General features: G+C 53.1%; 1 protein-coding gene across 3 annotated transcripts in view; it reads right to left on the reverse strand.

The window, feature by feature from the left end:
- The window catches only part of MGLL (monoglyceride lipase), a 107,982-nt gene that overhangs the window by 25,894 nt on the left and 69,897 nt on the right, over positions 1-12,191 (reverse strand). For all 3 annotated transcript variants that reach the window (XM_082847764.1, XM_082847763.1, XM_082847765.1), the window contains 2 exons: positions 2,974-3,110; positions 1,653-1,763 (listed from right to left, as the gene is read on the reverse strand). In XM_082847764.1, the coding sequence (XP_082703890.1) occupies positions 1,653-1,763; positions 2,974-3,110 (248 nt within the window). The remainder of the gene's footprint in view (positions 1-1,652; positions 1,764-2,973; positions 3,111-12,191) is intronic.

Here is a 12,191-nt window from a genome sequence, read left to right on the forward strand (position 1 = left end):
GAAACACAGGGACCCACAGTGGTGTGCGCACCCGCAGAGATGCACGAACTCTGCTACATGGCTGCCCGCCTGCAACCGTGAGGAGACTCCGCTCATGCCCTTTCCCTCTCTCACATTTTGAATGTATAGATACATTATTTTAAGCATGTGTCAATTAAATTTTAAACAAAGATTCCGTGAGACTCCTTCAGAAGGCTGTCAGGCGAGATGTGGAGGGCAACCCCGTGGTCCGGGGGTGGCAGACGAGTCACAGAACGTCAGTCAGAACTGCCGAAGCCCGGAGCAGCGACAGACTTCACGGGGAGGATGTGTCCTCTGGTCTGGGGGCAACGGGCAATCTCATTTGTCTCGGTTAATGAGAGGAGACTTGCATCCCCCCGGGACAGCTGGCTCCTGGTTTGACAAGGTGATCTATTAGCGGCAGGCTCGGAAGGTCATGCTGGTGGCCTTGCCCAGAAGTTCCCCCTTTGCCAGTGACTCGGGGGACAGCTTGTGGGCTCCACTTTGGGGCCCAGCTGCCCTGATCCCCTGGTGCACTTCACCCAAACATCCCCACGGTCCTGGACTCTTCCCAAAGGGAAAACGTCCACTTTCTTCTCTGGGGAAACACCCCTGATGGGGAGAGGAGAGGACAGCCCCAGACCCCAGTCCACTGGGGTGGGACCTGGAGAGTCGCTCGTCCCTTCCAAGCCTCAGTCGTCCCGACCGTAAAGCGCAGGCCTCGACCTCTCCTGGGGTGAGGGTGGGAGCCGAGGGAGATGATTCGCGTGTGAGCCCAGCACGTGCCCGACACTGGGCAGAACGAATCACGAATCAAAGCGTGCGGCGCGCCGTGGGGACCCCCTTTTTGCGATCCTGGTCTTGCTTACTCTACTCGGACCAGGACCACTGAATGATCCTGACCCACTCACTGCCTCACTCACCCCTCGTGCTCCTTTGAGAGTCCTGAGAACTGGCTCGGGGGCAGCAGTGTCCCCCAGCGACCAGGAGAGACTGACCGGTGCTCGGGGAGACTCGGGGCTGGGACTCCCCACCCTCACCGGGTTACCTGTCTCTGAAACCTCAGGTCCATAACGTGTCAACAACCCGGCAGCCCTGCTGAGGCCACGAGTCCCATCTCCTTCCTCAGGGGGAGGAGGCCCAGCTCAACGCGGGAACCACTGGGTTGCGCCGCGTGGAACATTACAGCCAGAAAAACAGAATGGAGGATCCGACAGGTCAGAGGTGAAAGTGCTCAGGGATGGAAAGTACTACAGCCAAGGCGCCGGCGCTGTCCCGTTAGGAACTGCCTGCAGCTCCGCGTCCGCATGCCGTGGCCGATGCTGGCCAACGGTCCCCGGAAACGAGCTCCAGGCCAGCACGTGGCTTGTTAACAGAGGCCCCTTCGCTGGATTCCTAACCCGCGTAACCCTTCCTCCTTCTAACGTTCACCAGAGAAACATGCACAAGCAGGAAGCCATTTTTCTTTTGCCTCTGGGAAAAAAAGTACCTGACTTGAGAAACTACAGGATTCCAGGGACAACAATGCTTGCTACTTGTCCAAACCTTATCATAATCGTGGGAGAAGCCCTTTCCCCCAGACTCTAGCTGTGAACGGACGCCCCGGGGCCCGGGAAGCTGCAGGAGTCTCATGGAACCGGAAGTCCGTTTACCTTGAAAGTCGTGGCAGACTCGGGACTGGCGAGAACCAGCGGGGAGATGAGAACCATGCCGGAGAAGTGGCCGGGCCTCTCTGCGGCCGTGAGGATGGTGATGGCGCCCCCCTGCAATGAGAACGGGCCGCATGTGGGTGTGGGCGTCGCCAGCGTGGGCTCTTAGCCGCCCCATCGCGGGTCTCCTGCTGGGCTGCAGTCCCGGCCCAGAGCCCCAAGGACGGTACCTTGGAATAGACGCCCTCAAATGTTGGATAAACTAGACCTGCAATTACTAGCTTTCACATGTTTTTTTCTCCGGGTTTTCCAACAGCAAACATTTCAGGGAGATCTAAATAAGGTTCCTGCTTGTGGGCTGCAAGTTAAACAATAACATGTTTCTATTTCATTTCAAGCCCAAAGCTGGCAGACTCCCAACTCACCCATTCCGTCAGCCTTAACACGAGATCTGAAAAAATCTGATGACAATAAGAGACTGCTACCCTTTTTCTGTTTTCCTGGTTCAGTAAAGGTCCCAGAAATTTAGGCTCCAAGAAGAATAGTTAAGAGAGCGTGGGTGCTGCTGAAGGCGTGCGGTCCTGGCTATCTGCTGAAGCTGAAGGTGACCTGCACCCAGGGCTGACACCACACACGCTCACGAGGGCCAGGCAGGTAACAGACGCGCAGGAACAGAGCCCGACAGTGACTGGGCTGGAAGGGAGGGAAAAGTCACCCAGAGTTCAAAACCAAGCAGCTCAAAACGTTCTCTGCCAGCCACTGGGGCGGGGGTCTAGAGGCGGATCCGGCCTGCATGCTGCCAGCTTGAGAAGCCCTGATCTATACATTATAGTTGGCTGATCCTTAGGGGGTTAATGTATTTAAAAGGTGAAAGGGATTTGGAGTGACCGTTAAGGATTTGTTTCCTCTGGAAGCCCATCCTAATTCCCATGTGTACTGTGTGACTCTGAAACGGGCAGGACGCATAGGACCTCTGTTCCTCCACAGGCTGACTGAGGGGCCCTCCTGCCCTGAGACGCGGCCGTGCAGGGAGAAGTACCCTTGGGGCCCCACCATGAAGTGGCGCCTTCCTGGCGCCTCGGGCCCCGGCAGGAAGGAACGGGCGGAGGTGAGCTTCTCTGGGGCTGCCTCCAAGATGCTGGCCCTTGTTTCCTGAGCATAAATTGTCTGGGAACTCCCAGAGGGGGCCATGCTGGCCAGTCAGAGCACGATGGGGCCAGAGGCAGGGCGGCCCCCTGCATCCCGGGACCCTCACCCTCCACCCACCGCAGGGCTGGGGCTGGGGCCCGGCTCGACTTCGAGGGCTCTTCCGTGGTCTACTCACCATGGAGTGGCCCAGGAGGAAGATGGGAAGCCCTGGGTGGTCCTTCTGCACAACGTCCACGTGCTGCAACACGTCCCTGATGAAAACCTGGAAGTCAGACACCACCATCCTCTCCCCCTCGCTCTGCCCGTGGCCAACTGGAAGAGAACAGGAAACAGAACCAGTTACCAGAGGCTGACTCCTGCCAAGCCCAGGGGTCTCCTCACGGAATTACAAGCCACTCTTTAGGGAGGACCCACCAAGCCCTTCCAAGAACTCTTGACCGTGGGAACTCTTCTCCCCCATTTTACAGACTAGGAAGTTGAAGCACAGAGAGGTTAAGGAACGTGCCGAAGATCACACAGCCAGAAGTCATGAGCCAGGATGTGAACATCACAAAGCCTGTCCACGCAGCCAGGATGCCTTCCTTGTGGCCGTATCCCAGGAAAAAAGAAAGGACAGGCACGTGGAGTCTCACTAGGCCTCGTTTCTCCCCAAGTGGCCAGAAACAAGACGGATGAGGCTTGGAATTCCCTGGGCTTTCCCAAGTCCTTGACCCTCGCAGTTGTGTTTCCAAGCGTTAGCTTTTCACCAGGTAAAGTGCTGCATCCTGTCACCTCCCTTTACAGCTCTTGGTGAAGACAGTGCGACAGACATAAGACAGTCAAGGGCACCTGCCAGAACCTTCTCAGCGAAGCAGCCGTAACACTAGGTCATGCTCCCTCCCTCCCGGATTGTACTGCCTGTCCCATATCCGTGCTGTTCACTTCCCTGCGTTCTTTCTGAGGGTCCCTCCACGCTCCCCTCTCGGAGGGACGTCAGTCGCCATAGAAACCACGCAATGTGGGGGGTCTGAAAATTGCAAACGAGGAGGAGCTCCCAGAGCACAAGGAAGCACAGCAAGCGGACCTGCCCAGAGCTGCAGTGACCATGCCGCCCGCTTCACGGACGGAGAGCGGAGGGGGTGCTCACAGTGGCTGGAACGGCTGGCCGCCCAGACCTCAAACTCGGAAACCCTCTGTGTGGTCAGACCCCAAACTCCTGTTTCCTACTGTCCGTCCCCCACGAGTGCCCATCGCACACAGCCTTCTGTCACCCTCTCAGCGGCACCCTCAGTCCCCTTAAACTCATTTTTATTTTTTTATTGTGGTAACACAGCATCTTCGCCATCTTCCAGTGCAAGCTCAGCAGTATCGAGCACGTTCACGCTGCTGCACAACCGTCGCCACCATATGCACGCCCAGAACCTTCCCACCTTCCTCAGACCAAAACCTCACGCTCCTGGCACAGGCTGAACTGCGTCCCCCTACCCCACTCCCTTCACGTGCTGAAGTCCTAATCCCCACAGCTCAGAACATGACTGTATTTGGAGACAGGTCTTTAAAGACGTGATTAAGTTAAAATGAGGTCGCTGGGCTTGCCCCTAACCCAATCTGACTGGTGTCCTTGTAAGAGAAGGAGATTAGGACACAGACACACACAGAGGGACGCCCGTCTGCAAGCCCTGGGGAGAGGCCTCAGGAGGAACCAGCCCTGTCGACACCTTCATCTTGGACTTCCGGCCTCCAGAACTTTCAGAAAAATAAATTGCTATCGCTTACATCACTCAGCCTGGGGTACTTTGTTATGGCAGCCCAAGCTGACTGATACACCCACTAAACAATACTCCCCCTATCCCACCTCCCGTCCTTGGAAAACAGTTCAGTAATGAAATGGCCAGAGTATTATGTTTAATACTGCCATTTTTAAAAATACATTTATTTATTTATTTATTTTATTTTTGGCTGCATTGGATCTTCGTTGCTGTGCGCGGGCTTTCTCTAGTTGCAGCAAGCAGGGGCTACTCTTCGTTGCGGAGCACGGGCTCTCGGCACGTGGGCTTCAGCAGTTGTGGCTCATGGGCTCCAGAGCGCAGGCTCAGTAGTTGTGGCGCATGGGCTTAGCTGCTCCGCAGCATGTGGGATCTTCCCCAACCAGGGCTCAAACCCATGTCCCCTGTACTGGCAGGCGGATTCTTAACCACTGCGCCACCAGGAAAGCCCCAGAGTATTATGTTTAAAGTTCGAATTATTACAAATACGTGATCATTATTTTCTCTGTGTGCTTATGTTACTAATTTGATATACGATTAGATTCATTAGTTTCAAAATAAATTTGTTCACAACTATAGATTTTGCTGTTTTACTTTTCATTTTCTTTTGTGAATATGTAAACATTTACCTGGCTCAAAAGTTAGAAAAATAAAAAAGAAGATTCATCCAGGGACATCTTGCTGCTGCTCCTGCCTCCTCTACCTCTCCCCTCTCACTCCCCATGGCTCATCATTTTAACTATTCTGTTTTTGCTTTCAAAGCAATTGTTTTTGCAAAAATAATTTTTTTTTTTTTTTTTTTTTTTTTTTTACATAGAAGGTAGCATGCTATAGACCCACCCTATTCTGTGCCAGTTTTTTTCCCTTTTAACGTATTCTGGAGGTTATTTCATATCACAAACAGGCCAAGAGCTCTTCCTCTGTCTTAGGGCTGTGCAGTACTCCTCTGTGTGGGCGGAGTACAGATTATTCTGGCCATCTCTCATCAAAACCCATTTGTGTGACATCCAACCTCTCGTTTATTAAACATCGGACTGTAACGAATCACTGGGAATGTTTATTCCATCTTTGTGAAGGTGCGCCTTCAGGGTGTATGTCTAGGTGGCAAGGTTGTTTGGTTGAAAGGTGCGTGCAGGTGCCATTTCAGTAGAAGTCGCCCACTTGCCGTCCACGTGGGACGTGCTGGGTTGAATCTATCAGCCTCCCAACAAAGCAGGTCGTTCAGTGTTTGTATTCTTGCCCTTAAGACAGAGGAGAAAGTATAGGTGGAACATCTCCTTACATTTCAAGAGTCACTTGTATTTCTTTTCTGGTAAACTGAGAATTTCTGTCTTTGCTTGCAGGGTTTTGCATTTCTTGATATTTAAGAGCTCTTTGTATATGAGCTGGTCATCTGTGCTTTGACTTGATGTTGTGTTTAAGCTACAGAAGATTTTTATTTGAAAAACTTGTCAATCTTGGGACTTCCCTTGTGCTGCATTGGTTAAGAATCTGCCTGCCAATGCAGGGGACACGGGTTTGATCCCTGGCCCGGGAGGATCCCACATGCCGTGGAACAACTAAGCCCATGCATCACAACTACTGAGCCTGTGCTCTAGAGCCCGTGAGCCACAACTACTGAAGTCTGCACGCCTAGGGCCCGTGCTCTGCAGCAGGAGAAGACGCCGCAATGAGAAGCCCGTGCACCACAATGAAGAGTAGCCCCCGCTCACCGCAACTAGAAAAAGCCCGCATGCAGCAACGAAGACCCAACGCAGCCAAAAATAAATAAATAAAAAATAAATTCATTAAAAAAAAAAACCAGCTTGAGCGCTAGTTGCTTTAAAAAAAAAACAAAAACCCTTAAAAAATTATCAATCTTTTCTTTTTATTGCTTCTGAGTTTTGATTCTTAGTTATAAAAGCCTTCTCTACTCCAGGGGTATAAAAGAACTCAGCATTTTTTCTATGAGTTCCTTTATGGTTTCATTTCTTGTGGGCAGGGGGAAAACATATACATAACATAAAATTTACATTAACCTTTTTTTTTTTTTTTGGCCATGCTGCACGGCATGTGGGATCTTAGTTCCCCGACCAGGGATCAAACCCATGCCCCCTGCAGTGGAAGCGCTGAGTCTTACCCACTGGACAACCAGGAGGTCCTACATTAACCATTCTTAGGTGCACAGCTCAGTGGCATCAAGTACATTCACACTTTTTTGCAACCATCGCCACCATCATCTCCAGATTTGGTTTCATTTTCTACATGTTAATCTTTGATCCACCTGCAGCTTATCATGGTACCTGGTATGAGACACGATCTCTTTCCTGACGGTTCTTTTCTTCTTAAAATCGAGGTGAAGTTCACATAACACAACGTTAACCATTGTAAAGTGTGCCAATTCGGTGGCATTTTGTATATTCACAACGCTGTTCAACCACCTCTATCAAGTTCCTAAATGGTTCTTAATTGTTCTGGCGGAATTTATGAAGAAGTCCCTCATCACCTCACTGAACTGTGGCGCCCCCCGATCCCATGTGAAGGTTCCCCTTTCACTGGAGCCTGGCCTGTTTCTGGAGGAGGGCTGCTCACTTCTGCCGGCCTGCCTGCTCACAAGTCAGCCCCCGCGACGAGTGCGTTGCAGTGCTACCCGCCCCGGCCGCCCCGCAGGCCCTCCCGCGCTCCTTTCCACCGTCCCATGGCTGCCTCTCCCTGCCCACGCCTGCCCGCTCTCCCCGCTCTGGCACGCTCCTCCCAGAGCTGCAGATCCGCCTCGTGAAACCCTGGTCAGAAGAATCCCCCGACTGTCCTGTTGATCCTCAAACAGCTTCCAAAGTGGCTCTGCTCCCGGGTTCGATTCACCTTCTGAATCACTCAGGCTCAAAACAGGCCCGCTGTCTTTGACCTTCATTCTATCCTATGTCGAGCTGCTCCCCAAACCCTTCCAGATTTCTAGGTCCTCAGCCTCCTGGATCGGCCTGCCCCTTTGCATGCCCACGCCACTAGCGGGGGGTGAGACGCTCACCGCCTTTTCCCCGGCGACAGCTTCCCACCCAGCCCCCTGCCTGCCCTAACCCCCTCTGCACCCCTCTGGAAGCTGCTCTGATGCTGCAGGGCTCAGAGTCTCCACTGTTTCAGAGCTCGGTCCGCGTGTGCCAGCCCAGTTTTCGGGGCCTCTGGTAAAGGCTCCTACTGGTCCTGCTCCCTCACTAGAAAGCACAATCGGAGCCACACTCACACCTCCCCGCCCGCTGCCCCTCCAAGCACATCCACGCTTTTCTGCTGCGCCTCTCATGCAGCAGCCCCCTGCTGCGGGGCCCTCAGCCCTGCACCAGGCCAGGAGCAAACCCTCTAAGGCCCATCGCCACTCCTAACCCTTCCACGGAGTCAATTCCCTCCACACAGGTGCAAGTTTCCCCTTCCCCCCCAACCAGGTCTTGTCTCTATCACAGGTGAGCTGACCGGAGCTCCCCCCCTTCTCTCCTCCAGCACCACTCCTCCCCCATGGACCGAGGGGCCCTAGAGCCCAGCTGACAAGCAGCTCCGATGGGTGGCTGGTGGCCCCCACGGCACTGTGCTGTGGGAGACTGGTGACGTCTGCCACGGGCTCGGGGAGGAGGCTGGGCCCGCACGTGCCCCACACCCGCCAGGGCTGGTGGCCTCGGGATCAAGGATCCCCTTCTGTTCTTCCGCACATTCCTCAGGGCTCCTCGCGATGGCCTGGCTCGGGGGGCAGGTGCCTGCTATACACCTGCTGAAATGAACTGTAGCCAGGATTTCCATAATGGCCACTCACCAGAGATTCATCTCCATCACCCCGGCCACACTGATGGATACATTTCCTTTCCCGCCACGTACACTGAGCGACGGTTCTGCATTTGCAATGAAAATCCTTTTCCTCATATTTTGTAAAAGAAAGAACCCTGCGCCACAGGCCTTAATCCAGCATAGTTTTGTTTTGTTTGCCCTGATGCTGCTATGTACTGTGTTTTTTAGTTTCTGTATTTTGATGCTTTACCATCTGGTTAAAGCTGGCCCTGGAGGGACCACTGCTCCCAGGGTTAGCAAATTTCTAGAGACAGGAAAGAACTGGCCTGTGAGCTGGCCTTTCACATGCAAACCAACCCGCCCAGAGCCTGCATCCCACCTCTCACTTTCTGGGCTACTCTCCTGCTGTCCTTGTCACCCAGGGCCAGGTACCGGACAACCAGGGCAGCCCCTGAGCCCGCGAGCCCACGGAAATTATTCAAACCAGCCGATCCTCAGCCTGCTCGGCCCGCCTCACCATTCCTTCTCGCAGAAAATGCAGTAAAGGCTCCCGTCTACATTCCCCCCCCTCCCTCTGCCTCCTGACCAGCCCTGTGTGGGGTGCCCTGCCCCCTTTCTAGGGAATTGTGAATATAATAAATTGTCCCTCATGACAGCCATTTCCGTGTCTGTGTGTCTCACCACATCTGATTAAAACCAATCCCAAGGACCCTTAAAACACTCTAGCGTCGTATTCCGTGCACAGTTAAGTAGTTAATCATTCTCTGCTGAATGATGAAATAATCCCCGTCTCTTTGTCTCATACAAAATATTTCTACCTGAAAATAACTTTCCAAGGCACCACCGTGTGCTAGAGATCATGAGGAAGTATCCAGAAAGCTCATGGTCCCGTTAAAGCTGAAATAGGAAGAAATGAGCACCTGACTTCCCTCTTCTTAGGGAACCAGTTCTACTCAGTACTCATTTTCTTAGAGAAGAAACATCTGGTGAAATGTAGCCTTGAGTGAGGAAAGAGAGACAAAGCATTAAAAAACCGGTAATGACAACACCCCATGTTTACGCAGCAGGTTGTAATCTGCGCAGCCCTTTTCCCAGGGTTATTTCACTGGATCCTCACAACCCCGTGAGTGAGGGGTTCTTTCCCCCACTTTCTAGCAGACAAAACTGACCCTCGGACGGACTGGATGGAGCTCATCCTCCCGGTGAGTTCCAGGCCGAGCAACGGCTCGAGCACTGATTTCAGACCCCAGATCTGGTGCTTTTATGCCACTTGCCTTGCCAACAAGGAGACCAGGGCCTCGCGGCACGGCTGGATCTGACCCAGGGAAGTCTGATTCCAGAGCCCGCCCCCTACACGGTGGTGCCTCAACACCCTGCCTCTGTGCTCTTCTGTCCTACCCCTAACTCTACCTCAAACGTTCTTCCTGTTTCAATCAGAAGCGATGGGTGCGTGTGACTGAAAACACAGGCAGGCATTCACACCAGGCCCGCACGTCTGAACGATGAGATGGTTTCCTCCAGACGCTGGGGTACCAGGCTCCCCATTTTGCCATTTGCACAGCAAAAGCATCGCCACGTGCCCTGTCTGGTGAGGGTCCACAGCAGGGCCCTAACTGCGGACCACACGCCCCCCACGGGGTGTCTGCACCAACAGAGATTTCTCACTTCTCGCCTCTGCTCCTTTGGAGGCTCCAAGCAGACAGCACTTCCCTGACCCAGGCTCTAGGGACATGGCTTTCTCTCCCTGGGAAAATCTGACCAGTAAGGGGACGGACTTCCTCCCATCCCGCGGGGGGCTGGCCCTGCATTCCTACCCGGCGCACAGGCCAGCACGAAGGAGGAGGGGGACTCCTGTGGGACGTGCGGTTCAGGCCAGCGAGACAGACGGTCACTGTGGCGCCTCTGGCCTCAAGAACCACAGGACTGGACGGGCAGGAGCCACGTGTGGGAATCACAGCCACACAGACCCAGAGGGAGAATAAAGCCACTTGGACGAGCTCCGGTGTAACAGAGCACTGTGAGGGGCCGGGAGGAGACCTGATTGAGCTCCCGTGTCCAAACTTAAAGGGCGTCACTAGCCCGTACATGTTACACAGAGAGAAGCCAGTACAACCACTTTGGAAGCCTATCTGGCATCTCGCAAGGTTGGAACTCCATACTTTACAACCCAGCCATTCCACCCCCAGGCATTCATCACCCAAGAGAAATTCCTGTGCAGGCACCACAGGAGACGGGGCAACATCCTTCGCTACAGCCTGTTGTCACAGCTGGAGAATGGACACATTGTAGCTAAAGGGATTATTCTACAGTAGTGAAAAAACGAATAAACGAAAGCTACATGTAGGAACCTTAGAAACAAAATACAAAGTGAAAAAAAGAAAGTAAGGTATTCAAGTTTAGCCATTTATAGAAAGCTAAAAAAAAAAATCAAAAAAGAAAACGAAAAAAAGCAAAAGCAAACTATATCTATTTTTAGAGAGCCAAACCTATGTGATTAAAGCACAGAATAAAAAAGCAAGGGAATGAAACACAAATTTTAAGACGGTAGTTACCGCTAGTCACTTGCCCATCTGTAGAACCAGGAGACATCTCCTGACCTCATCGTAAAGCTGCTGGAATAAATGAACCAGGGCAGCACACCCGGCAAGTAGTGGGTCTTCACCAAACGCTCCCTTCCATCCCCACACAGTCTTAGAGGAGAAAACCCGTAAGCTGTCGTCGTGTTTAGGGCTCTTCCCCATCAGAGGTTCTTCTGCATGTCTAACCTGTATTTCTCCTCTGCATAATCATGGCTTGCTTTCGCCTTGGTTTCCTTCTAACTAAAAATAAATTTAACATCTAACAGAACTTTTCTCCTCAAAACATTAAGGTAGGTCTGTTCAGTCCCCACCAGATGACAGAAGCTCCCATGTGGCGCCTGACAGTTGTTTAGAGCTTCTGTAACCCACAGAAAAACATGAGAACTGGGCAACCCAAGTTTAACCTCTGTTGAAACTGCAACAAATGCTACTTTTAAAAAGCAAAGGAGATCACCCATGGTGAAGTGAACTGCTTTAGAAAGAAGCACAGATCCCTTTCTCCAGGATGGGAGACACTGTATTGTTAATATTTAGGAAGCAGAACTTTCTGAAAGCCTTGGAGATGCCAGCAACTAAAACCAGCTGAAGTCAGGACCCCAGAGCTTTCAGAAAAGACAGAAGGTGGTCAGTGTTTCTCAACCACAGAGAGTCAATGGAAGCGACCACAGAGCGAGCGGGCAGGAGAAACGGCCCCTTCTGCCCCTGACAAAGGGCCAGCTCTGCACACTGAGGCCCCGGCAGGGCCCGGCAGGGGGCACGCCCTTACACACCCGGGTACTGAACCAACACTACTGCAAGTTCAAATTCAGCTAAGATGTTACAAAGGCGAGAAGAGGAGCACATATTAGCTCCCGCCCCGTGCCAGCCCCTGCACCCGTGGCTCCTCCTGTTTGATGACAACAGCGCAAATCTCGAGGAAGAGTCACCACCCCAGTTAAGGACCAGGAGAACCAGGGAAGGACGGGATATGGAGGACAGAGCTGACCGCGGAGGTCCGGAGTCAGCTCCACCTCACCTCCCTGTGAGCTTGGGCAGGTGACTTCACCTCGGCCGGCTCAGCCTCCCCGCCTACACAAAGGGGCGCTCGTGGACCCCACTCCACAGGGTGCGTGGGGAGTCAGGGAGAGTGAGGCACGGTGGTCAGCCCTGAGTGCAGCACACAGCAAGCGCTCAGTAGCGGCTCACTGCATTGCTGGTCAGGTGAGGACGCGGGCGGGGACCCAGGGCAGCCCTGTGTTCTCTGGGCAGTGTTCCCTGCCGTTTTCAACTCCAGGACACACCAACCACCCCCAGGACACAGTGAAAGCATCCTCGAGCCTCAA

The sequence above is a fragment of the Leucopleurus acutus genome (genome assembly GCF_964270905.1).
Source record: "Leucopleurus acutus genome assembly, chromosome: 10".
Taxonomy (NCBI): domain Eukaryota; kingdom Metazoa; phylum Chordata; class Mammalia; order Artiodactyla; family Delphinidae; genus Leucopleurus; species Leucopleurus acutus.